We start from the raw sequence: 24283 nt of genomic DNA on the forward strand, positions 1-24283 counted from the left end.
CGGGTGTTTTTGGACCTGAGCACCGCTTTTTACTGAGTAACTGACTACTCGGACGAAAAGATTCGGGGGGCGCCAGGGGCGGCGTGGTGGAGCAGGGGGTGGCACTGGGGAACAGGGGGGAGCTCTCCCCACCCCCACTCCCCTCTGCAACCCCCCGCGCGCCCCCCGAATCTTTTAGTCCGAGTAGCAGCAAGCAGAGATCTTGAAAATGATGAGGTTTTCATGATGCAACGCTTGAGCCTTATTTGCAGGATGTGAGTTGACTGCCATGGAGGAGAAGTAAGCGGACAGACCCGGTATAAGGGGATGCTTACCTTGATCCTCTTGGGCGGCGTCGTTGTAGTTCACTTGCTTCCTCACCCGCTTGCCCTTGCCCAGGTTGCGTGCCAGGTCCTCCTGCTGCTGCTCATAGTGATGGCGGAGCAGCTTCTCCCAGTAATCGGGATCCACGTTCTCTTCCTGTTTGATCACCTCCCTTTCCAGCTCCTCCAACTGAAACGCAAAGCACATTATGAAGAAAATCCGCGACGAGGGGCGAACGAGCGGCGCCGACACGGGCCGGTCCCTACCTTCTCCTCTTCTCGCACCACATACTGAGCCACTTTGAAGGAGCTGAGATACTCGTTCATGTTCTGGACTTCGGTGTCCTCCGTCTCGTCCTGGTTGCGATCCAGAAGCCGCGCGATGGCCCCATTGTCGTAGTGAATGACGCTGCTGTCTTCCTCTTTGTTGTCACCTGGCAGGAAGAGATTGGCGAGAAGGAGGTTACTTTGTGCCCGGGTATGAAGGCTGTGGGTACTCTTGCAATCTTTCATTTCTGTCGCTCCAATGCATGGAAATTAGTCTTAATTTTAGAAAAAAACACCTCCTACAGTTTTGTGCCTGCAGGTCCCATGCCGACGTCTGTGTCTCCATGGTTACACACTGTAGACTGCAGTATTGGGGCACAAATACATGGGTGCAGGCGCTAATATGCTCGCCACTACGGACCGTATTAGCGATCAAACGTTTTCTTTTCTCAGAAAATTCAAACTCAGCGGGACAATAGGTCCTGCCCTCTGCTCCACGCTCGTAGTATTAACGCGCCAGAATCCCAATAGTGCAAACGAAACCATTAAAAACAACGCTTTTGTCTTGCCCTGTTATGCGGCCGTGAAAATCACGGTCGCATAATGAGACTAAAACACGCCCACAGGGAGCCGCCGACTGCGCAGGGAGCTGTTTGTAGTCTGTAAACATGCAGACATATAGGTCTGTATAGGAGCTGTATACCTCAAACGGTAATGGATAGATCCTTTAAAATGTGGCAAATCTCCCAATTAGGGCTTATTCAGATGTGTGTATGTTGTCCGGGTTTTCACGCCTGGCCGATATACGCTGTCCCTCTCTGCAGGCGGATGGGCCAGGAGTAGTGCACTGAGCTCCCGCCCCCTCTCCACTGTTTGCAATGGGAGGGGTGGAGCTAAGTTCTTCCCCTCCTATTGCAAACAGTGGCGAGGGGCGGAGAGGGGGCGGGAGCTCAGTGCACTACTCCTGGCCCATCCGCCTGCAGAGAGGGACAGCGTATATCGGCCAGGCGTGAAAACCCGGACAACATACACACGTCTGATTAAGCTCTTCGGATGCTTTTAGACACGGCAGAAAATTTCCTCATGGAGGAATATGTGCCGAAATTCACAGATCCACACATCCACAGCCTGGCATGACTGAGCGCGAAGCCCATGATGTAGGCTGGGAGTGTTATAGGCCTCTCACCAACCAAGTCAGCAACCTATTGCACCCTGACGGGGGGCAAGACCCCCAAACAGCTGTCTGTGAATGGTTTATCTCTGGCTTTAGTTTATAATCCCGTGTACAAAGGTCTGACATTGACATGCAGGAATGTTGCCTTCCAATAGGTGGTGCTGTAGAGGCATTATTGCATCTTCCATTGGCGTACATTTCCAGAGGAACATGCATGGCCTTATAAATCTCCGGGCTACAGAAAATCACTTAGGAGTCATTAACTTCTAAACTGTAAGACTTAGGAGCCAAATAACAATTCTAGTGCCAAATTTCAATACATTTACATTCCCTGGCTCCCTACATGTCCGGCGCTGCACCCCTCTACACCGCCGGGTCTGTTTACAGGCAGTCAGATATCAGAGGCTGCTGCAGCCAATCGCAGACCTCTGCACTTGATCAATAAGGTCTGCTTGCTTGGCTGCAGCAGCCTGTGGCGTCCAGTACATCAGCCGACTGCTGCCTGTAAGGGTTCTTCCACACGTGACCGAATATACCCCTCTTGGGGAACATTCAGTGCCATCATCTGAACTGCTAACAGGCGGATTTTGATGCAGAATTAAAAAATGGTCGAATTCTGCTGACAATTTCGCATCAAAATCCGCATTTGGACGTGTGAATTTTGGTGCGGAATTCCGGGACGGGATATTCTGCAATGTTGTTGTGGAATATTCTGTGCCGTGTGAAGGCGCCTCTAGGAAGACCGGAGCTGCGGGGCTGGTTATGTAGGTACCCAGGAGAGGAGAGTATGGAATCATACATAACACAAATATAATATAATCACATCAACAGGTTTACCCGCAGGTATAATGACATCTTCAGGTGCCCCCTCTCTCCCAGGTACAATGACATCTTCAGGTGCCCCCTCTCTCCCAGGTACAATGACCTCCTCAGGTGCCCCTCCTCCCAGGTACAATGACATCTCCAGGTGCCCCTCCTCCCAGGTACAATGACATCTCCAGGTGCCCCTCCTCCCAGGTACAATAACATTCTCAGGTGACCCTCTTTCCCAGGTATAATGACATCTCCAGGTGCCCCTCCTCCCAGGTACAATGAGATCTTCAGGTGCCCCTCCTCCCTGGTACAATGACATCTCCAGGTGCCCCTCCTCCCAGGTATAATGACATCTTCAGGTGCCCCTCCTCCCAGGTATAATGACATCTTTAGGTGCCCCTCTCTCCCAGGTATAATGACATCTTCAGGTGCCCCTCTCTCCCAGGTATAATGCCTATGGCTGGGCTTGCAGCAGATAGGACAAAGCAAGAACAGGGTGCGCTCGGAGTAGGGAGGGTAATGTATGCAGTTCGCATGTAATGTGAGTGGGTCATTGGGTGTGGAGGCTACACATGGACATACTATTGTCTCTGGTCTTCATTGACTGAACATAAGGGACATTTAAACACGCTTGTGACAATTAATCTTCCTCAAATCCCCCCTCAGTTCTATTTATTGCAAGCAGGACAGCTCTGTTGATCCTGAACGTTCTGGCTCCTGAATAGCGTGCCAGTACAGTTAAGGCTAAAGGCCCATTTACACGCAAAGATAATCTTTCAAACAATTGAACGTTTTAGCAATCTTTTTGCATAAAATGTTAATGGACACTAATGTCCATTAACACTGTATCATCTTCATTTGCATGTAAATGACCCTCCAGGAGCTATTTGCAGAGCCCTGCATGTGACTAATCACAGGCCCTGTGGTGCAAAGAGCTACATTGTTCTCATCAGGACCACCAGCAGAATACAATGTAATCTCCCGAATCCCACGGAGAACACAGCATGTGGTCAATTGAGAGATAATTTCTCTCTCTGCGGCTAAACGATGGATGTTAACTTCACCTTAAAATCATCGCTCAGACGAAAAGTGCACGATGCCCACATTTACACTTAACGATTATTGGTCATTTTTGATCGTTTGAACGGATTTTGAGCGATAATCGTTACATGTAAATGGGCCTTAAGGCCCTTTTACATGGGCCAATCATTGTATAGATTCTCACTAAATGGTGGAAATCTGAACATCAATCGGTAAGTGTAAATCCTGGCAGCGTCTGAAAGACAAGTGATAATTCGTTCATCTAGAACAGACAGCGTTTTTACTGTGAAGGTAGGTGGGTGGCCGGGACAATCCCTGCCCGCTCTGCCGCCATTCACAGAGCAAGCACAGGGACGTAGAGAGAAGTGGATCCTTCAGTGCAGATCTGCAGACTAGTTATGTCTGGTCAGCGATTTGCTGAGCGCCGTACCGCCTGTTATTTGTGGTTCTGAACTAAGCTGTTATTTTGTAGCAGACCGACAGCGTGCTCCCCTTACCTTCGATTTCATCCTTAAATAGCTCTTCTGTACCAAACTTCAGGATGTCATCGAGCTCCTGCTTGGACATGGAGCCGGCCTTGGAGCCGAGCCCGGGTCTCACCACTAGATGAGTCAGCATCATCTTCCTCTTGGCCACCTGGGTTATACGTTCCTCCACGGACGCCCGGGTCACAAATCTGTAAATCATCACTTTGTTGGCCTGGCCGATCCGGTGAGCCCTACTGAAAGCCTGGCAGACAAGAGTGAAACGTGACTATAGCGCTCATATATGCTGCAAGGTTTAACCCTTTGAGAACATAACCACTCAATCATTTTCGTGTTCTCATCCATGCCTTTCAAAAATCATAACTCCTATTCTTCTGTTTGCACAGCCATTTTAGGGCTTGTTTTTTGGGAGACAAGTTGTATTTTTCACAATGTGCCATATCATTTACTGAAAAACTTTAAAAACTTTCTAAGGCGGTTGAAATTGGAATAATAAACCGGTGCCATTGTTGGGTATTTCCGTTTTTACGGCGATGAGTGTGCGATACAAATAACATGTTCCCTCTATTCTGCAGGTCAGACACGATCCGGCGATACCAAATGTATAGAGTTTTTATCTACTCTGCTACATTTTGCTTTCCCTTGGTATCTGCTAGACCCATAACGTTTAAAAATGTTTACACAATGGTTCTACGTGAGGCTTTTTTTGGGGGGGTGCATACATCTTTTTGATCACTTTTTATTCAATTTTTTTGGAGATGGGGTGATCAAAAAAACAAAAAAAACAACTGGCATTATGTATTTTTATTTCTTGATACTTTCACAGTGTGGAATAAATCGTGATATTTTAATACTTTAACAAGAAATGTCGATCCAATTTTTTCGTGTAAAATGGGAAAAGAGATTTTTTTCATTTCTTTTATTAAAATTTTTTTATGTTTTTGAAAATTTGATTCAACTTTGTTTTTTCTCTTTAGTCCCACTAGGGGACTTGAACTTTTGATTTCTTGATCGATTATACAGTATGCTGCAACAGTTCAGTAGTGCAGTATAACAGTATTGTTGTTGGCTCCTGCCACTAGGAGGCAGACACTAGGCAAAAAAAACGTAAGGCTAGCCCCACACGGGCTAGGTCCCATAACGCGTTCCCCACCATGTGAAACCCACCTGGATGCGAGGAGCTTTCATGTGAAAACAGCCTCGATCACCTCAGAGTTTGCAGAGTACGGATCGCAGAGTCCTACCATCGAGAGAAAGCAATGGGGCTGCGATGCGATGGCACACAGGAAGATAGAACGTGCCACGATGTGTTTCTTGCATAGCATCTCGTCGCGGTGCCATGCAGGAAACCATCGCTCATGCGTATGAACCGATTCAAATGAGTTGAAGTCATTTTTGCGCATATTAAAATGCACAAATGTCGCCAGATTTTCTTGGCCGTTTGAGACCGGCCTCAAGCCGTTTTCACGTGGGCGATAAAATTGCGCAATGCGAGAGCGCGTGAAAATGTAGAATCATGAACCCATGCTTTTCAGTGGTTTCCTTCACATTTGTGAAGTTTTCACTAACAGAGCGGTTAGTGCCACTCTGTTCCACTAAGTCTTCTTGGAGGAGGGAGTAGCAGCATGTCTGATGCAACACCGTTCGCCCTCCCCACTTAGGGATGATCAGGGAAGTTAAATCACTCCAGATTCTCACCTAGAAGTAAAAAGGTAAATATAATAAAAGCAGAGAAGACCCGCAGAGCAGGATGTCGGCCCCTACGGATAACCGAGCTGAAAACCGCGTAGCTCAGTGCCTGCAGGAGAGGAATAGCAGGTAGGAGCGACTAAGTCTTTCTCTGCTTAGTGTCCACCTCCTGTTGGCAGGAACTATACCCAAGGTTTTGCTGTGACCCTGAATGACATGGACAAGAAACTGTATTTTTAACGCTAGTCTATTAAAGGGATTTTCCAAGCAAAATACTATTGATGACCTACTCTCAGTATAGGTCATCAATAGTTGATCAGCTGGGGTCCACCGCTCGGTAACCCCTCTAATCAGCTGAGCGGGCGCTTGCTGTCGGAGCCGTTACACACAGGGGTCAAAGCATAAGCTGTTGCTCTGACCCCTGTGTATTGGCAGATACTTGTAACGGCAGGCACAGCTCCCAATGATTTTAAGAGCCATGGCTGCAGTTACAAGCATCAGCCACTACACAGGGGTCGGAGCAGTAGCTTCCACTCTGACCCTTGTGTGTAGCAGAGCACACAGTGGGCACCTGCTCAGCTGACTGGCTGGGATCCTGAGTGGTGGACCCTAGCAATCAACTATTATTACCTACCCTGGAGGACAAGTCATCAATATTTTGCCTGGAAAACCCCTTTAAGCCTTGCCACATGGCTTAATAGACCAACATGGCTGCAATAAATGGCAGCCCTAGAGCCTTCACTAGCGTCTGGACTGCCATATTAACCCATTGGCATTTGGCAATTGTGTTCCGTGGATGCTGATAGGGCTACAGAGGGTTAGCTGAATAGTTCCTGTGGGCAACATTCACCATGGCATGCAAGCATTAGAATGGTCCCAATTAAAGCTAGCTCCGATCATGGCCACTAGAAGCGACACACAGGAGACTCCTACTCCATACATTCATGGCGGGTGATCATTAACAGGTCAGGAAGTGAATAATTACATTGTAATACACTACAAGATGTCACTCAAGGCAGCTCAGCGCAAATCTACCTGAATGTCATTGTGGGGGTTCCAGTCGGAATCGTAGATAATGACGGTGTCTGCAGTAGCCAGATTGATCCCCAGGCCGCCGGCACGGGTGGAAAGCAAGAAGCAGAACTGCTGCGCTCCAGGAGCTACAACACAAGGGCGCAGATGAAGGCAGAAGAGGATTTAAAACAATGAAGCTAAATCCTGGCGGTCAAATGTACCCACCGTTAAATCTGTCAATAGCTTCTTGTCTCAAGGCGCCGGTGACGCCACCATCTATCCGCTCGTATTTATACAATTCGTAGTCCAGAAAGTCTTCTAAGAGGTCCAGCATCTTGGTCATCTGCAAAAGGAAAAGATGGTAATTGCACTGTGAACGAGGAACTAAAATACTGTTATAGTGTGTTATGTGTAGAATTTATTATTCTGGATGATTTTTATATACGGGCATTTTAAGGGGTTGTCCTCATTTTAAGGGGGTTGTCCTCATTTTAAGGGGGTTGTCCTGAATTAGAAAATGGGGTCCACCTTTTTTCCAGGAAGAGTGGCGCTCTGGTGAAAGGACTGCATCTGGTAGTCAAGTGAATGTCGTACCAGGCACCGCCCCGGAGAAAAGGGGGCAAATGTGGAACAAAAGTAGGCCCAGTGTTCTATTCCTAGACAGCCCCTTTACAAGAACGGCCCGAGAGCTCAGGCACACCACTAAATTAAAAAAAATGCTTCTGAAAAAAAAAAGGTTTTTTTCCTTCATCTGAGCGCGGCTCTGTATGCGTCCACGTGTACAGAGGACACTAACTTGGACAGGCGAGTCTTATCGGCAAGTTGCATCAGAATAATGCATGCTGCAATTTTCTTTTCACACAATCCGTGTAAAAAAGCGGATGTGTGAATTGGCCGACTGACTACAGATCCGTGCGCTGTCTGCATCTAATCCGTGGTAGACTCATACAGCACAGGGACTAAAACAGGATTTATGTTACTTACCATAAAATGATTTTCTTGTCAAGTCCACTGGGGGACACAGAACAAGGCCATCTGTGTCCCCCATTGACACGGACGAGAAAAACATGCTTGTGTGCCTTAGGTCCAAGACAAAGGTGAGCTACTCTTAAGCTAGCTGTGCACCCCATTCGTTCAGTTTTAGAAGAGAGGACACGTGAGCCAGAACACAATATAAACCCAAACCTGCGGTAACTAATTTACATAATGGTTGTAGGAAGTTCTTCGGCACATTTCACGCTTGCATTGTGGTTTCCATTTTTTTACATGAGCCAGAATGCAATGCTGGATACTTTGCACAATGGATCCGACCAGCGTTCGACAGACCCCACTGACTTATAATGGGATCCATCGTGTTCCATCATTTTGACAGTAAGAATAGTGTGACATATGGTGTTGGAATCTGCAATGGAGCATTCAATACACATGTGAACAGAGCCTTAAGGCCCATTTACACACACAGATAATCTTTCAAAAGATTAAAAGATCAGCAATCGTTTTCCATAAAGTACTAATAGGCACTAATTGCAATTAGTACTTTATCAGCTTCATTTGCATGCAAATGAGCTTCTGGAAGCTGTTGCAGAACTCAGCAGAGGGTTTGAGCTCTGTAATTAGCTCCATTGTTCAGCCAAGGGCTGCTAAGAGAAAACAATGTAAACTCTAGCCCTGGTGGAGAATTCAGCACCATGGACAGCAGACACAGAGTGTGGTCCTGCTTATCAGCTGTTCTGCTGAACAATGGTTTTTAAGCAGAACTGAAGACTGTCTTTCTACAGAAAACTGAAAGATGGGCACATTTAGACAACGATTATTACTCAAAAAATGGCTTTTGAGCTAATTTTGAGCAATAATCGTTGTGTCTAAATGGGCCTTTAGATGAATGTGGATATCACTGCATAGAGACAAGACCTGAGAAAAGATGAGGACTCGATGTCCTTGTTCATGCAGCTTCCGTAGCATCTTCTGTAAAAGGAGCAGTTTTCCCGAAGACTTAATGAGAGCTCCTCCCTCGTAGGCACCGGTCGGAAGTTTGGGCGACTCCTGGACATAGAAGGATTATTACAATAGATTAGTATATATACATTTATCCATGTCTTTCTATGGTAATGTGTCCTAATGCCATCCAATGCAGGCATCTAAGGGACAAATATCGTTAGACAAGCAGGAAGCTAGGAGGGATCCCACAGTGCACAAAGCACACCAGCCTGGCGGACAGCTGATCATTGGGGGTCCCAAGTGGCAGGCGGCGCTCTGGGAGGGCTTTTTTTTGTCAATTTTATTGCAGTTTATTGGGAGGCAAAATAAACCAAAAAAGCATTTTGGTCCGATTTTTTACTTTTTTTTTTACAGTGTTTACTCTACAGGATAAAAGTGTGTGGAACTAATTATTATATAGATCACAACAAAAGTGGAGATTTCATTTCTTCTAATCAAAGAGGGGAAAGTGCACAAAAAAGATTTTTCATTGCTAATGCCCCCCTCCTTTGTTTCTTATGTCCCTGTAGGGAACTTGAACCTGTGGATGTGATTGCTATGATAATGTATTATCGCTAATAATGGAAATCATAGACCATAGCGGATGCCATTGTCTGGCGTCCAGTTGCCATGACAACCCACTGCCACTCCGCAATTATATAGCAGAGGGCTGATGACATCACCGAATGAGTGCACCTTATCTGTGAACCCTTTACACGCCACAACCAACATTGATCGTGGCATGTAAGTGGGTGACACTAAAAAGAGGTATTGTCACCAACTGTGCTGTTGCAGCGGGAAGCCGACTGTCCGTCATAGCTTCTGAGCCTGCGGCATGCATAGAGACAGAAACTTACTTCCATTTGTGGGAACTGCTTCCCACCCAGGATGTAAGTTTACATCCTGTGGCTGAAAGGGGTTAAAAATGGAATAGACACATGGAAAGGCTGGCAATGATTGGAGTTATCGCCGATCCCAGCTGTTTCTGCAGGATGCCAGCTGTGTAACACAGCTAGCACCCACATGTGATGGTGTGGGCACAGCTACTAAGCCTGCGACATGACCGCTCCGTAATAATAATACAGCCTGCGTTAAGCACTTGTGCGCGGTTATGTTTTATGATCGCGCAGGGCGGGAAGGGGTGAATGTTACATTGCAGGAGTGGTAAATGGTCTTAAAGTCCCTTTCCATCTGGTATCACATATAACACACAGGGACAAGGAGAGGAAGCAGATACTGCAGCTCACCATTGCAGCCACGGGGAAGAGATATGGATGGTTGCAGCACTTCTTCAGGTCCATCATGATGTTCAGTAAGGATACTTGGTTCCCTCCTCCTCGTGAGTTCAGAGCCTCAAAGTTACGGGTCAGGATAAACTTGTAATATTTCCTGCGAAGCACAGTACAGATAATCCCCTGAGAGAGGGAAGGAGATCAAGTGCCCACCATGTATGTAAGGACAGGGAAGGTCTCCAGCTCTCCCTGCTTACCTCCATGTCTTACTTACTTCTGCATGGGACTGAGCTCCACCCTGACAATCAGCTCCGTCTTGGCTGGCATGTTTTTAAAGACATCGGCTTTAAGTCGGCGGAGCATGTGAGGGCCCAGCAGGTCGTGCAACTTTTTGATTTGGTCTTCTTTGGAAATATCTGCAAATTCTTCTAAGAATCCTTCCAGATTACTGCAAGTAAATAAGTTATATCTGAGAATAAAACAAGCAGCAGGTTGTCTGTACTGGAGGGAAACTATTCCTCACAAGGTTGTAGACGGTAATCAAGTTTAAGGGGAAGCGGTCACCACCCCTGAGCACCATAAACTGTGTTCACGACCGGTCCTGAGGAGTCTGGGGGATGTGCTTTGCATACTTGCCCAACTCCATATTTCCTTGCCATCACCTATGAAGGTCAGCACAGTGAACTCAGCCCTGTATGCTGCGCCCCCCTATAGAGACTTCCACGGGTGAGCCGGGAGCCGGGTGAGCATGTAAAGTTATTACCTGGGTGTTTAGCACCTGTCCAATGAGCACCATAATGTACCACTAGTTATGTACTAATATATGGGTGCAAAAATACCAGTATGGCATTAGGGGCCCCTAAAAAGGCCTTTTACACAACCTGATAATCATAGGAATGTTCGTCCGCCAGATTACCGGGCTCTGTGAAGTTGCACTCGATCAGTGAACAAAGGAGCAAATGCCAGTCCATTGGCTGATAGCGACTTTCATACATTCAAAAAATAATCACTATCAGCAGCAAATCTCCCTGTGTGAACGAGGGATGTGCTGCGGACAATGAGGAACTGTATGGGGGCAAACAAGTGTCCCCCATCCATTCTGAACTGGTTTATGTGAAGGTCAGGAAGACCAACACCAATATTACCAATGGCATTAGAGGATTAGCACTACTGCAGCCCGACATGGCCGCTTACCACCAGGAGGATGTCTGCTCCAGTAAGAACGGGAATAGGAGCGTAGGGCAGGCTAGACAGGTCCGGCTAGTGGGAGACTCAATTATTAAGGGAACACACAGGGCAATTGGCCACAAAGCCCGGAATCGTCGAATGGTGTGTTGTCTTCCTGGCGCTCGAGTTTGACACATCGCGGATCGGGTTGACAGATTCCTGGGAGGGCTTGGTGAGGATCCAGCGGTCATGCTGCACATTGGCACCAAAGACAAAGCTAGAAGTAGGTAGAAGGTCCTTAAAAACGATTTCAAGGAACTAGGATATAAGCTTAGAGCAAGGACCTTCAAAGAAGTATTTTCTGAAATACTTCCTGTACCATGTACAACACGGGAAAGGCAGCGTGAGATTAGGGAGGTAGACAAGTGGGTCTAGAGTTGGTGTACGAAGGAGGGTTTAGGTTCCTGGAGAACTGGGCTGACTTTGCTGTCGGCTACAGGCTCTACCGTAGGGATGGGCTGCATCTCAATGGGGAGTTCACAGCTGTGCTGGGGGGGAGAAGATGGCTAGAAGATTGGAGGAGCATTTAAACTTGGGACTGGGGGGTGAGACAGTGTAGACAACAACCTGAGACTAAGTAATAAAAGTGGAGGTGGAATAGTGGGAGGGGTTAGTACAGTTAGAACTGGCAGAACAGTTAGTAGGGATACAAAAAATAAAATAAAAGTCTGACCAATGAGGGGACTCATGCTATAAGTATCACCAATAAGGTCTACAAACTACAAGTAATAATGTCTGAGGAAAACTACAACATAGTGGGAATAACGGAGACCTGACTGGATGAAAGCTGTGACTGGGTGGTGAACTTACAGGGTTACAGTCTATTCAGAAGGGACTCTAAAAAACGGAAAGGTTTGTGTTTCTGTAAAATCCTGTTTAAAGCCACATTATGGGAAGATTATGTGGACTTAATACTAACAAACAGACCTGACAGAATGACAGTGTTGCAGGTTGGGGGCACCTGGGAAATAGTGACCATAATATAATACATTTCCATTTGTCTTTGAATAAGGAGTTTTATCATCAGGGAGCTACACAAATACTAAACTTTAGGAAGCCAAAGTTTGATCGGCTAAGGCTGCTTTCATATTTGCATCAAGGGGTCAGTTTTCCGGCTCCATTAAGGGAGTAGGAAAGGGGAATCCCATGGTTGAAAGGAACCATTCTATCATGGAACCGAACAGAACCGAATAGACCCCTTTGCCGATAACGGGGTTCATTTGGTTTCCTCTCAGCTGTCCAGCATTTTACCGGATGAAAAAGTCCTGCATGCAGTTCCGCTTCTTCCGGTATTTTGTGCTGGAACTGCAGGCTAAGACATGCCCTTAACCTTACTGACTGGGACAATGTCCTCAGAAATAGGCCGCCTGCACATGGGCAGAAATCCCGCGGCGGGATTTCCCGCAGGATTTCCGCCGCTCAAAGTCTGCATAGGAGTGCATTACAATACGCACTCCTATGCAGACGGCCGCGGTTTGGCCGCGCGCAATCTCGCGCGGCAAACAAACCGCGGCGTGACTCACCCGGCCGCCGGCTCCGGTCTGCGCCGGCACATGAAAGAGCCGGGGCCGCCGGGCGCGGGTGAGTACGCGCTCATCTCTGCAAGCGCTCGGGTCGGGTCTCGTGGCAAGAATTCTCGCTGCCGGATCCGACCCGCCCGTCTGCAGGCGGCCATAAGAGTACAGACAATAAATGGGAAAATGTTTAAAAACATCCTAAGCACACATTGTGAGCGGTTCATACCTTACAGGAGTAAAAGTATTAGGAATAGGACAAAAACAGTGTGGCTCCATAAAGATATAAAGGGGCAATAAAAAACAAAAAGAAAGCATTTACACTGCTAAAACAAGAGGGCAGCGAGGAAGCACTAAAAACCTTATTGAATTATGTAAAAAGCAGATAAAAGCAGCAGTGGAAACAGAGAGACTTATTGCCAAGGAGAGTAAAACTAACCCTAAACTGATTTTCAATTCTACAAATAGTAAGAAGATTAGTACTAAGAGTGCTAGCCATTTAATAAATAATGTACGAAAAATTGTAGAGGCCGATGAGGGGAAAGCAAATCTGTTACATAGTTTTTTCTCCAGTGTGTTCACAGAGGAAAATTAAATGTCAGATGAGATGCAGAGTGATAAAGTAAACCCTCCACTAAATGTCACCAGTCTAACCCAGGAAGAAGTGCAGAGCCACCTTAAACACTTAAGGACCAGGCTGTTTTGTATCTTAAGGACCAGACATTTTGGGGGATTTTACCCATGTGGTGGTTTAACAGCCCTATTTTTTTTTCCTTCAGCTACCAAAATTATTTTTGCCGCGTTTTTTTCTGACACATAGGGCTATTTTTTAAAATATCTTTTTCACTGACTTTTTTCCCGTTTTTTAGTAATATTAGGGGTAAAAAGCTAAAAGAAATTGATGTTTTGATATAGAATATGTATGGTTTTGGATTACAGGTCACATACGGCAACGGTTTTAGTCGGCTTTAGGTTATTTTCTTTTTTATGTATATATTTTTATTTTATTCTGTAATTTTGTTTTACTTATTTATGTGATTATTGTTTTTACCATTTATGCCCACCATGACGTCATATAAGACCTCTGGGGGGACATTCGCATGTTTTTTGGGTTTTTTTTAATTTGGCACTTTCCCAGTGTAGCTGGGGCATCCATAGGAGCCCCAGTTACAGGGGAAAGCAACCCCTGTAGTGACATTAGTCACTGGCAGAGCTGATCAGGGTTTGCTACGACCCTGCAGCTCTGCTGTAGCAGGGAATCCCGGCGGTCACATGACTGCTGGCTCGTGTAGTGGAAGTTATACTTCCACTTCCCCTTTTTAGTGTGAGCGCTGTATACTCAGGAAAGGAGAAGGCAGAAAGGGTTAAAAAAAACCCTGTCTTCTTCTCCAGATTATCAGCTGTTACTAATAGCTGACAACCAGACATGCTTTTGATTGATTGCAGAAACAGAGGCTTTAAACCTTTGCTGTATTTTTACTATTGGCTGGGTTGAAAATCCCAGGACCAAGCGCCGTAAATTTACTGTGTTTGGTCTTTAATGGGTTAAGATTAAAATAGACAAACCACCCTGATGGCATAAACCCCTGGGGTAATGTGATGGATGAATCACTGTTTCCTATATTTTATGACTCTATAGTGATAGCGTCCTTCTCATGGCCCTAAAATACATGATGCTTTGCAGCACTGGTAACTTGCAGCCTGCATAAGTCTTCATTATGCTGTATGGGAGGAGGGAAGTGATAAAAGGCCTGTATTTTACAAAATGATACAATACTAATAGTTTTGCTTGCTTTAGTCACTGGGGTCAGTCTGAGTGTGTAAATGATCAGCCAATGAACAATCAAATGCGTGTTCGTCGGCTGATCAGCTGATTTATGCAAGCATAAACACATGTCCCTTTAAACAGGCAGATGTGCAGCTGACCAATGATAGCTGTATGGGAGTGAATGAACAGATACCCTGCGGTGTATAACTGGTACTGAAGGAGTTCTGACTGACGCGATTTGTTGATTGGCGGTTGTTACAATGGGTTGATTCTCAGTCTGCCTAGAAGGTCCCTAATTGGTGCAAGTTCAAGGACTTCACCCCAGAAGAAAAAAGTACGTACTTGAATCGTTCCGGAGTGAGAAAGTTGAGAAGGTGGAACAGTTCCTCCAGGTTGTTCTGTAGAGGGGTTCCTGTGAGAAGCAGCTTGTAATCGATCTGATATCCATTGAGCACCCGGAAAAACTGCAGATAAATAATAATACAGTAAAATGCCCGTTATGTATATATATATATATATATATATATATATATATATATATATATATATACCTAACTAAGGTCTGTGCTGCTTTATAAACCCCAATTACTAGTCCACTATGTTAGATGCATTGCTATAAGATATCACTTCCTTGCCACAACTCTCATCATACGCACCTTTGATTGGTTGTTCTTCAGACGATGAGCCTCATCCACCACTAGACAGGCCCAACGTATGGATCCTAAAGCAGCCTGATCAATAGTGATCAGTTCGTATGAGGTGAGAAGAACATGAAACTTCACCTGCGCTTGTGCCTTAAAAGGTTACCCAAAGGGATAAAGAAGAGAGGCAAGGAGGGAGGAAAGAAAACCAATTAAGCAAAGATAGCAGAATATTCAGCCCACCTAATCACGTAAACCTCGTGCTTACCTTCATCTTGAAGGCCTTCTTCCCTCCCTTCATGACATTGTCCTGGTAGGAGAATTCGTTCTCACGAATCATGGCCCGACTGTCCTTGTCCCCTGTGTAAGTGACCACATAGAAGCCTGGAGCCCACATCTGGAACTCACGCTCCCAGTTTATGATTGTGGAAAGTGGGGCGCTAACGAGAAAAGGGCCCCTCGTATGTCCCTGTAGAGAAAAGACAATCTTAAAGTTCTCCATCTACTTCAACAGTAAACGTGGCCATACAGTAGAGGCGCGCAATCTTCAGACACACAATGGCGTTCCGTGTGGCTCCCTGGTTTATCTGTGTCCTGACAGATAAGAAAGACAGACTGCTATCTAGTGATGCAGAGAATGGAGTGTGGTCATTGGATGGCAGCTCAATTCTTTCTCTGTGGCTGGCGCTGTTATGGGGAACACTATATGCCTGGTACATAGAAAGTACACAACTAGCACTGCCCTGGCAGGTCTGAGGACACGGTGCATAATGGCTATTCTCTCTTTGGTGCCCTTTGGATCCCTGTGCCATGCTCTGCCCCCTCAGACCCTGCACTAGTCATAACAGCGTACCAGTTTTACCCAGAGTGCTCCTGTAATGGTGTATACTTATCTGAGGCATTATGGGCACTAATATGCCACAAATGTCTGATAGATGGGGGTTCCTAGTCCTCTGCACCCCCCGTTAGACACTCCAGCTGCTTACACTGCAAAAGTGTTTGCCAACTGTGTAGAATGCTGGCAGTCGAGCCCCCGTTCTCCTGAGATACGAGGGCTGAGAGGGACAATGTGGCGTTCGGATGAGAAAAGGTTGTGTATTTTTGCCTTGCAAATAAGCGAGCATTCATAGGGACTAGAGATGAGCGAACGTACTCGTTACGAGTACTTACGCACCCGAGCACCTCCATTTTCGAGTACAGCGGTACTCGCGCGTAAAGATTCGGGGGGCGCCGTGGCGGCACGGGGGGTAGCAGTGGGGAGTGGGGGGGAGAGGGAGAGAGAGAGGGCTCCCCCCTGTTCCCCGCTGCTCCCCCCCGCACCGCCGCGCCTCTCCCTGCCCCCCGGCGCCCCCCGAATCTTTACGCCCGAGTACTGAAGTACTCGAAAATGGCGGTACTCGGGTGCGTAAGTACTCATTACGAGTACGTTCGCTCATCTCTAATAGGGACCTTCACATGAAATGACACCAAAGCCAAATCCTCATGCGGAATTCCACATCAAAATCCACAGTTCTGACTGCAGATTTTAATGCAGAATTGCGGCAGGTTTCAAGTCATTTTCCATTCAGGTAGACTGCGGATTTTGGTGCAGAATTCACAGTGGCTTGCGATGCGTCTTATTCCGTCCCGTGTGAAAGGCCCCTTGCATTGCGGCCGCACACACAAAAAAAATCAGCAGCGAATCATGCAGGAAAACTACAGTAGCGAAAAAAAGAACCAAATGTTGCCGTTTCACTGTGGTCTGTTGTGGACTTCAGAGTGAAAGCGGATCTGCAGCAGATTTCACCCTCTGGATTGCAAAGGGCAAAATCCACAGCAAACAGTTGGCGTATTGTGCATTTAGGATCTGCAATGCAGGCCAATTCCATGCAGATCTGCTTCTCTGCAGTAGTGAATAAGGTTTCTTCCACATGGCTTCTACTGCAAGCGCTGAAGATTATCTCCATGTAATTCTGCTATGGAAAATCTGCAGTATATTCGCCCGGTGGGAATGTACCCTTAAATGCAGCTGCTATGTGTGAATGGTACTGACCGGTTGTTAGTAACAGAAGTCCCACCCCCAAAAGTAAGGTTGAGGCCAATAGCGTGACGGCGCACATTTCCAATCTTCCCTAGGAAAATGTGGTATCTGCCAACTGAATCATATTTCATCCACCTATAGCACTCAGACATTTTGGTCATCTTACCTCTTTATAGAGAGAGTGGAGGAACACTATGGTCTGGATGGTTTTTCCCAGTCCCATCTCATCGGCCAAGATGGTATCTGTGCCTTGTGCCCAGGAGAACCGCAACCAGTTCAATCCCTCCAGCTGGTACATGTGCAGTGTGCCCCCAGTGGAAGAGACGAATGGTGGCTGAGCTTCATACTTCACCGTGGGCTGTGTGCAAAAAAGAAGAGGCGTTGTAAGGCTATGTGGTTGTATGGGAGGGGCATCTGATTGTGTGGGAAGGGCATGTGATTGTGTGGGAAGGGCATGTGATTGTGTGAGAAGGGCATGTGATTGTGTGGGAAGGGCATGTGATTGTGTGGGAAGGGCATGTGATTGTGTGGGAAGGGCATGTGATTGTGTGGGAAGGGCATGTGATTGTGTGGGAAGGGCATGTGATTGTGTGGGAAGGGCATGTGATTGTGTGGGAAGGGCATGTGATTGTGTGGGAAGGGCATGTGAATGTGTGGGAAGGGCATATGAATGTGTGGGAAGGGCATGTGATTGTGTGGGAAGGGCATGTGATTGTGTGGGAAGGGCATGTGAATGTGTGGGAAGGGCTTGTGATTGTATGGGAAGGGCATGTGATTGTGTGGGAAGGGCATGTGATTGTGTGGGAAGGGCATGTGATTGTGTGGGAAGGGCATGTGATTGTGTGGGAAGGGCATGTGATTGTGTGGGAAGGGCATGTGATTGTGTGGGAAGGGCATGTGATTGTGTGGGAAGGGCATGTGATTGTGTGGGAAGGGCATGTGAATGTGTGGGAAGGGCTTGTGAATGTGTGGGAAGGGCTTGTGAATGTATGGGAAGGGCATGTGAATGTGTGGGAAGGGCTTGTGAATGTGTGGGAAGGGCTTGTGAATGTATGGGAAGGGCATGTGAATGTGTGGGAAGGGCATGTGAATGTGTGGGAAGGGCATGTGAATGTGTGGGAAGGGCATGTGAATGTGTGGGAAGGGCATGTGAATGTATGGGAAGGGCATGTGAATGTGTGGGAAGGGCATGTGAATGTGTGGGAAGGGCATGTGAATGTGTGGGAAGGGCATGTGATTGTGTGGGAAGGGCATGTGATTGTATGGGAAGGGCATGTGATTGTATGGGAAGGGCATGTGATTGTATGGGAAGGGCATGTGATTGTGTGGGAAGGGCATGTGATTGTGTGGGAAGGGCATGTGATTGTGTGGGAAGGGCATGTGATTGTGTGGGAAGGGCATGTGATTGTGTGGGAAGGGCATGTGATTGTGTGGGAAGGGCATGTGATTGTGTGGGAAGGGCATGTGAATGTGTGGGAAGGGCATATGAATGTGTGGGAAGGGCATGTGATTGTGTGGGAAGGGCATGTGATTGTGTGGGAAGGGCATGTGATTGTGTGGGAAGGGCATGTGAATGTGTGGGAAGGGCTTGTGAATGTGTGGGAAGGGCTTGTGAATGTATGGGAAGGGCATGTGAATGTGTGGGAAGGGCATGTGAATGTGTGGGAAGGGCATGTGAATGTGTGGGAAGGGCATGTGAATGTGTGGGAAGGGCATGTGATTGTGTGGGAAGGGCATGTGATTGTATGGGAAGGGCATGTGAATGTGTGGGAAGGGCATGTGAATGTGTGTGAAGGGCATGTGAATGTATGGGAAGGGCATGTGAATGTATGGGAAGGGCATGTGATTGTGTGGGAAGGGCATGTGATTGTGTGGGAAGGGCATGTGATTGTGTGGGAAGGGCATGTGATTGTGTGGGAAGGGCATGTGATTGTATGGGAAGGGCATGTGATTGTATGGGAAGGGCATGTGATTGTATGGGAAGGGCATGTGATTGTATGGGAAGGGCATGTGATTGTATGGGAAGGGCATGTGATTGTATGGGAAGGGCATGTGATTGTATGGGAAGGGCATGTGAATGTATGGGAAGGGCATGTGAATGTATGGGAAGGGCATGTGAATGTATGGGAAGGGCATGTGATTGTATGGGAAGGGCATGTGAATGTATGGGAAGGGCATGTGAATGTATGGGAAGGGCATGTGATTGTATGGGAAGGGCATGTGATTGTATGGGAAGGGCATGTGAATGTATGGGAAGGGCATGTGATTGTATGGGAAGGGCATGTGATTGTATGGGAAGGGCATGTGAATGTATGGGAAGGGCATGTGAATGTATGGGAAGGACATGTGAATGTATGGGAAGGGCATGTGAATGTATGGGAAGGGCATGTGAATGTATGGGAAGGGCATGTGAATGTATGGGAAGGGCATGTGAATGTATGGGAAGGGCATGTGAATGGCGCAGACATCCAGCCTTCAGCCACTGAATATACTCACGTCATTGGTGGGCGATCTGGGAACATCATTGATGTACGATTCTTTGTGGTTCCTCTTGAACTTTGACGGACAGGAGCTGCTCTCCCCCATGATCAGTTCTCTGGGGAAGAAGGAGGAAGCATAAAAGATATGAAGACTCGTATATATCTTGGGGGTTCAGTAATATAGCAGAGTGTCCAAAATATGTACTGGTCACCAGTACAAGTCCTCAGATGACACCCCTGGTTCCCTCTTGCCCAGTACCTGTGTCTCCAGTACAGCTCTTTGTGGTAATGGTAATCCGGTAACTTCATGCTGTCCTCTTCCCATGTTGACTGATCGTAGGAAAGGTCTCTCCACTTAACCAGGTAGCGGTAGATTCCCTTCTTATCCAAGCTACAAAAGAGGAACCAATCTGCAGTACATGTGCCAAAAATCTTTTTTGACATTGGGGTGAACATTTGCAGCTTAACCCCTTCACAACCACATGAGTTAAATATTAGGGATGAGCGAGTATACTCGCTAAGGCACTACTCGCTCGAGTAATGTGCCTTAGCCGAGTATCTCCCTGCTCGTCCCTAAAGATTCGGGGGCCGCCGCAGCTGACAGGTGAGTTGCGGCAAGGAGCAAGGGAGAGCGGGCGGGAGAGAGGAAAAGAGAGATCTCCCCTCCGTTCCTCCCTGCTCTCCCCCGCAGCTCCCCGCCCCGCGGCGGCACCCGAATCTTTCGGGACGAGCGAGGAGATACTCGGCTAAGGCACATTACTCGAGCGACTAGTGCCTTAGCGAGTATACTCGCTCATCCCTATTAAATATACATCATGCAGTCAAGGAAGGGTGCAATGCGCGGTTTGGGTCTGCTGGCAACAGCCATGATCAAAGCTAGCATCGATTGTGGTTGTTCCAACTACTCAGATACCACAGTTAATCTTGACTGCAGCATCCTATCAATTAGCCGGGGGCGGGCCTCCTCCGTCATCTCATGGGTCCCCAAACAGTGCAATGCAGGGTGCTGATGGGTTGCCATGACCTGCAGACTTCCCAACTGTCCTAGATGGATGCCTATTAATTGTGGCAACAATTTTAAGTAGAATATATGGTTCAAGTGGTCACAAGTTCAAGTCCCCTAGTCAGAGTAAAAAGAAAAAAATATTTAAAAAGGTGTCAATTTTTTAAATCTAAAAAATGTATGAATAGATAAAAAAAACGGTTTCCATTTTTTTCTCATAGAAAATATAAGCAAGAAAAAAAATGGTATTTCCAAGTTTGTGAAAGTCCAAACTACTAATTTATTTATCCTGCACAGAGAAAGCTTTAGAAAATATACATGACAGAACTGCATTTTTTGAGGACTCCAGCTCCACAAACATGTAAGTAAGAAGTGATCAATCGGTTGTAAACTGGTAACCACAGAGCTCCCCCAGAAATAACAAGCCCTCACACAGCCTCATAGATAGAAGAATACAAAACACTTTGGGGTTCAGAATATGGCAATGGTAAGCAATTGAAAAAAAAAAAAAAATCGGAAAACTAGTAAAATATCGTAAACTATAATAATTTGGACTGTCCATAATTGTACTGACCCGCAGAATAAGTGAAAGTCATTGTTACCACACCGTGAACGCCTCAAAAAACCGCCCAAAAATGGCGTAATTGCATTCTTTTCTTCATTTCACTCCACTTAAAAAGTTTTTCCGTACATTATATGATTCATTAAATGCGATACGATGGAAAAACAAAGAAGTTATGGCTGTATTAAGGTGGAAACGGAAAAAACAAAAGTGGAAAACCGAAAAATCTCCGGCCTTGAAAGGGTTAAAGAGGTTTTCCTACATTTAACACTGATGGTGGATCTTTAGGATAAGTCACTAATGTGTGGTGAATGGGCTATGGGACTTTAAAAAAAAAAAATCTTGGTATTTGAATAGCGCCAACTTATTTCGCAGCGCTTTCAGGTAATTTTTATTTATTAGCCCCCACCAAGCTGGGTTCTCATTTTACCGACCTTGGAAGGATGGAACGCTGAGTTGACCTTGAGCCGGCTACCTGAACCATTTGGGGTTTGAACTTGCAACCTTCAGGTCATGAGCAAGCGCTTACACTCTGTGCCACACAAGGCTCTTGTTTTACTTTGTCTAGAGGCGGCTACTCTACCCTCTAAAGACCCCGTCCAGCTTTACAGCAATTGGTTTTATTGTCCCAATACCTTAGAAATGAAAAATGAAGCAACTTTTCACCAAGTCTTATAAGGTGTTGTACCAAAATTGCAAGTTCATCCCTATTAATGGGAGATGGGATAAGTTGCTGATCGGTGTGGATCTCACAGCTGAGACCTCCACCAATCCTGAGAAAGAGACTCCCACATCACTGTGAATGGAGCGCTGGCCCAGCATGCACAGTCAGCGCTCCATTTATTTGGACTATTGGAAATAGCTGAGCGGTTGCCGCTCCGGTATCCCCAAAGTCCTATTGAAAGTGAGTATGCTTGCGTGAACAGCGCTCCATTCAGTCTCCTCCTTCCTGCGGGGGTTAAAGTAACCTCGCAGTGAGGAGGACGAATGACATGGAACCCAGTTATTGAGATCGGCTGAAATCTCAGCGGTGACGCCTCCACCGAACAGCAAAGTTATTTCCTATCCCGTGAAAAGGGGAGAACTTGTAATTGTGGTACAACAGCTTTAATTAAAAATTTCCCTTTGTGTTGTGTCCACAGCTCCAATGCAGACTATGTGTCTCCATGGTAACAGACAACAAGCAAACCCTGTGTAGTCTGATACTGCCTTGCATCTCACCTCCAACATTGGTGAATATAGCACAGCACAAAGTAAGGGACAAATGGAAGTACAAGGATGCAAGACTGCTGGATTACGTTGCACAGAAACAAAAATGTTAAGAAATTTTTTTAAGTAAGACCTCTTGTAAAGTTGCTCCATTTTACATGTATTGGGAGGATTACAAAACGGTCTGTGAATGTGAAGGACTGTAGGGAGTCTTTACATCGGTCTAGTTCAAGACTTACAAGATCCCTCTCACCTGTGGTTGATGATCCTCTGTATAGACATCCACTCGGCCTTGATCCCGTATCTGTAGAACCTCTCCTCCAGGTCAGAGTATTCAGCATTTTTGCTCTTCTCGCTCTTTCCTTCATCTTCTCCTGAGCCGTAATCAAAAGGCGGTGGCTCATCCATATCATTCTTCCGCTGAAAGTTGCGGTACATGACAGTGTGGAATATCTCCAGCTGAAAGCAGAACAAGCAGAACCATGATGATGAAGAGGGAGCGGTGAGTAATGTCCTAGAAGACACTGACAAAGAAATTCATCCCTAGGAGTAGGGTAAACAGTAGTAGGGGGGGGGGGGGGGAGGAAGGGGATGCAGCTGCAGCTTCTGTGTCAGTGAGACTGCATGCTCTAAGAGAAAAGGAGGAGCAGAAGTGGTGAGAAAACTCAGAATGCTAAGCATAACACTATGGGATATGTGGGCAGCAGGAAAATATACCGCTGGCCTCTTTATTAGAGCCCCCAGCATTTGGCACTTCCTTGTAAGGGAATCAGAGCCATGACAAATTTTAGGTGGATCCGTTTAAATGTGAATCCACATTAGATGTGAAAATCGGGCAATCTGAGTGACTTCCAACGAGGCCGGTCATCGGTGCTGGACTAGCTGGGGGCAGGTTTTGACTACAGTATACAGAGAAAACCATCCAGCAAAAGGAGGTCCTGTGGATGGAAAGAGCATGTCACTGATAGGGGTCAGAAGAGGAGGTCAGGAATCGTTCTGACCAATAGGCGCTGCACAGTTAAGAGCGGCCGAATACAATGCTGAAGCACAAAGTAACATGTCCGAACAAGTTGACGTTCCTTCTCACGGACAGACATTGACAGCAGACGACCAGTTCCAGCACCGTTGCTATCTAAAAGAAATAGAAAGGCGAATCCCCAGTGGTCAAAAGATTGCAAAAATTGGGTCACTGAACAGTGAAAAAGCATTGCCTGGCCAGACGGATGCAAATTTTTGCTGCATCATGCTGATGGGAGGGGCAGAATTCGGCACAATCGGCATGAATTGAAGATCCCCTCCTGTCAGACTGATGGAGGTGCAGTACTGCCGTGGGGAATGTTTTTTCCACATCCTGGGACCTCAGATACCTATGAATGGACGCCACGAAGAACTACAGCAGTTCTGTAGGCCAAAGTTGTCCAATGTGCCATTAGATGGGGGTCTCTAATAAAGTGGTCAGCGTAGACCAAATAAATACCAAGACGAGCCTGGATTGACGAAGGGGTCTTGTTCTTGGTGTGAATAGTTTGGCATCTTATTGTATTCATTGTCTTCCATATGACCGTTTGTCTGTGTACCATATACATTTATCATGGACTTTCTACGACCAGCTCATGAGTGCACTCTAAAAACGGATCAGGGGCGGATGAAGACACGAACCTGGAGCTCTGTGATCCAGCTGCAATGCCAGTAGGACATTCCTGACCATTTGACAAAAAACTCCCTCTCCGACCTCCCCTGCAGGCTTCTGGTGGGCTCCTGATCTGAAGCAGCATCGGGTAGTTGAGGAAGCGGGACTCCTTCTGGCGGAACCCCCCAACGCCAGTGCAGAATCTTCTGGACCCGACCTTTAAGCCTTGGACACT

General features: G+C 46.6%; 1 protein-coding gene across 3 annotated transcripts in view; it reads right to left on the reverse strand.

Moving 5' to 3' along the window:
* Positions 1 to 24283, reverse strand: part of CHD3 (chromodomain helicase DNA binding protein 3) — a 75708-nt gene that overhangs the window by 25393 nt on the left and 26032 nt on the right. For all 3 annotated transcript variants that reach the window (XM_066593817.1, XM_066593818.1, XM_066593816.1), the window contains exons 10-25: positions 24078 to 24281; positions 22672 to 22877; positions 19904 to 20035; positions 19661 to 19760; positions 17331 to 17522; positions 15413 to 15613; positions 15160 to 15297; positions 14846 to 14967; positions 10269 to 10442; positions 10010 to 10151; positions 8697 to 8828; positions 7011 to 7128; positions 6807 to 6931; positions 4095 to 4326; positions 570 to 736; positions 315 to 492 (exon numbers count right to left, since the gene is read on the reverse strand). In XM_066593817.1, coding sequence (XP_066449914.1) covers positions 315 to 492; positions 570 to 736; positions 4095 to 4326; positions 6807 to 6931; positions 7011 to 7128; positions 8697 to 8828; positions 10010 to 10151; positions 10269 to 10442; positions 14846 to 14967; positions 15160 to 15297; positions 15413 to 15613; positions 17331 to 17522; positions 19661 to 19760; positions 19904 to 20035; positions 22672 to 22877; positions 24078 to 24281 — 2563 coding nt within the window. The remainder of the gene's footprint in view (positions 1 to 314; positions 493 to 569; positions 737 to 4094; positions 4327 to 6806; positions 6932 to 7010; positions 7129 to 8696; positions 8829 to 10009; positions 10152 to 10268; positions 10443 to 14845; positions 14968 to 15159; positions 15298 to 15412; positions 15614 to 17330; positions 17523 to 19660; positions 19761 to 19903; positions 20036 to 22671; positions 22878 to 24077; positions 24282 to 24283) is intronic.

Source organism: Eleutherodactylus coqui, chromosome 2 (genome assembly GCF_035609145.1).
Source record: "Eleutherodactylus coqui strain aEleCoq1 chromosome 2, aEleCoq1.hap1, whole genome shotgun sequence".
NCBI lineage: Eukaryota > Metazoa > Chordata > Amphibia > Anura > Eleutherodactylidae > Eleutherodactylus > Eleutherodactylus coqui.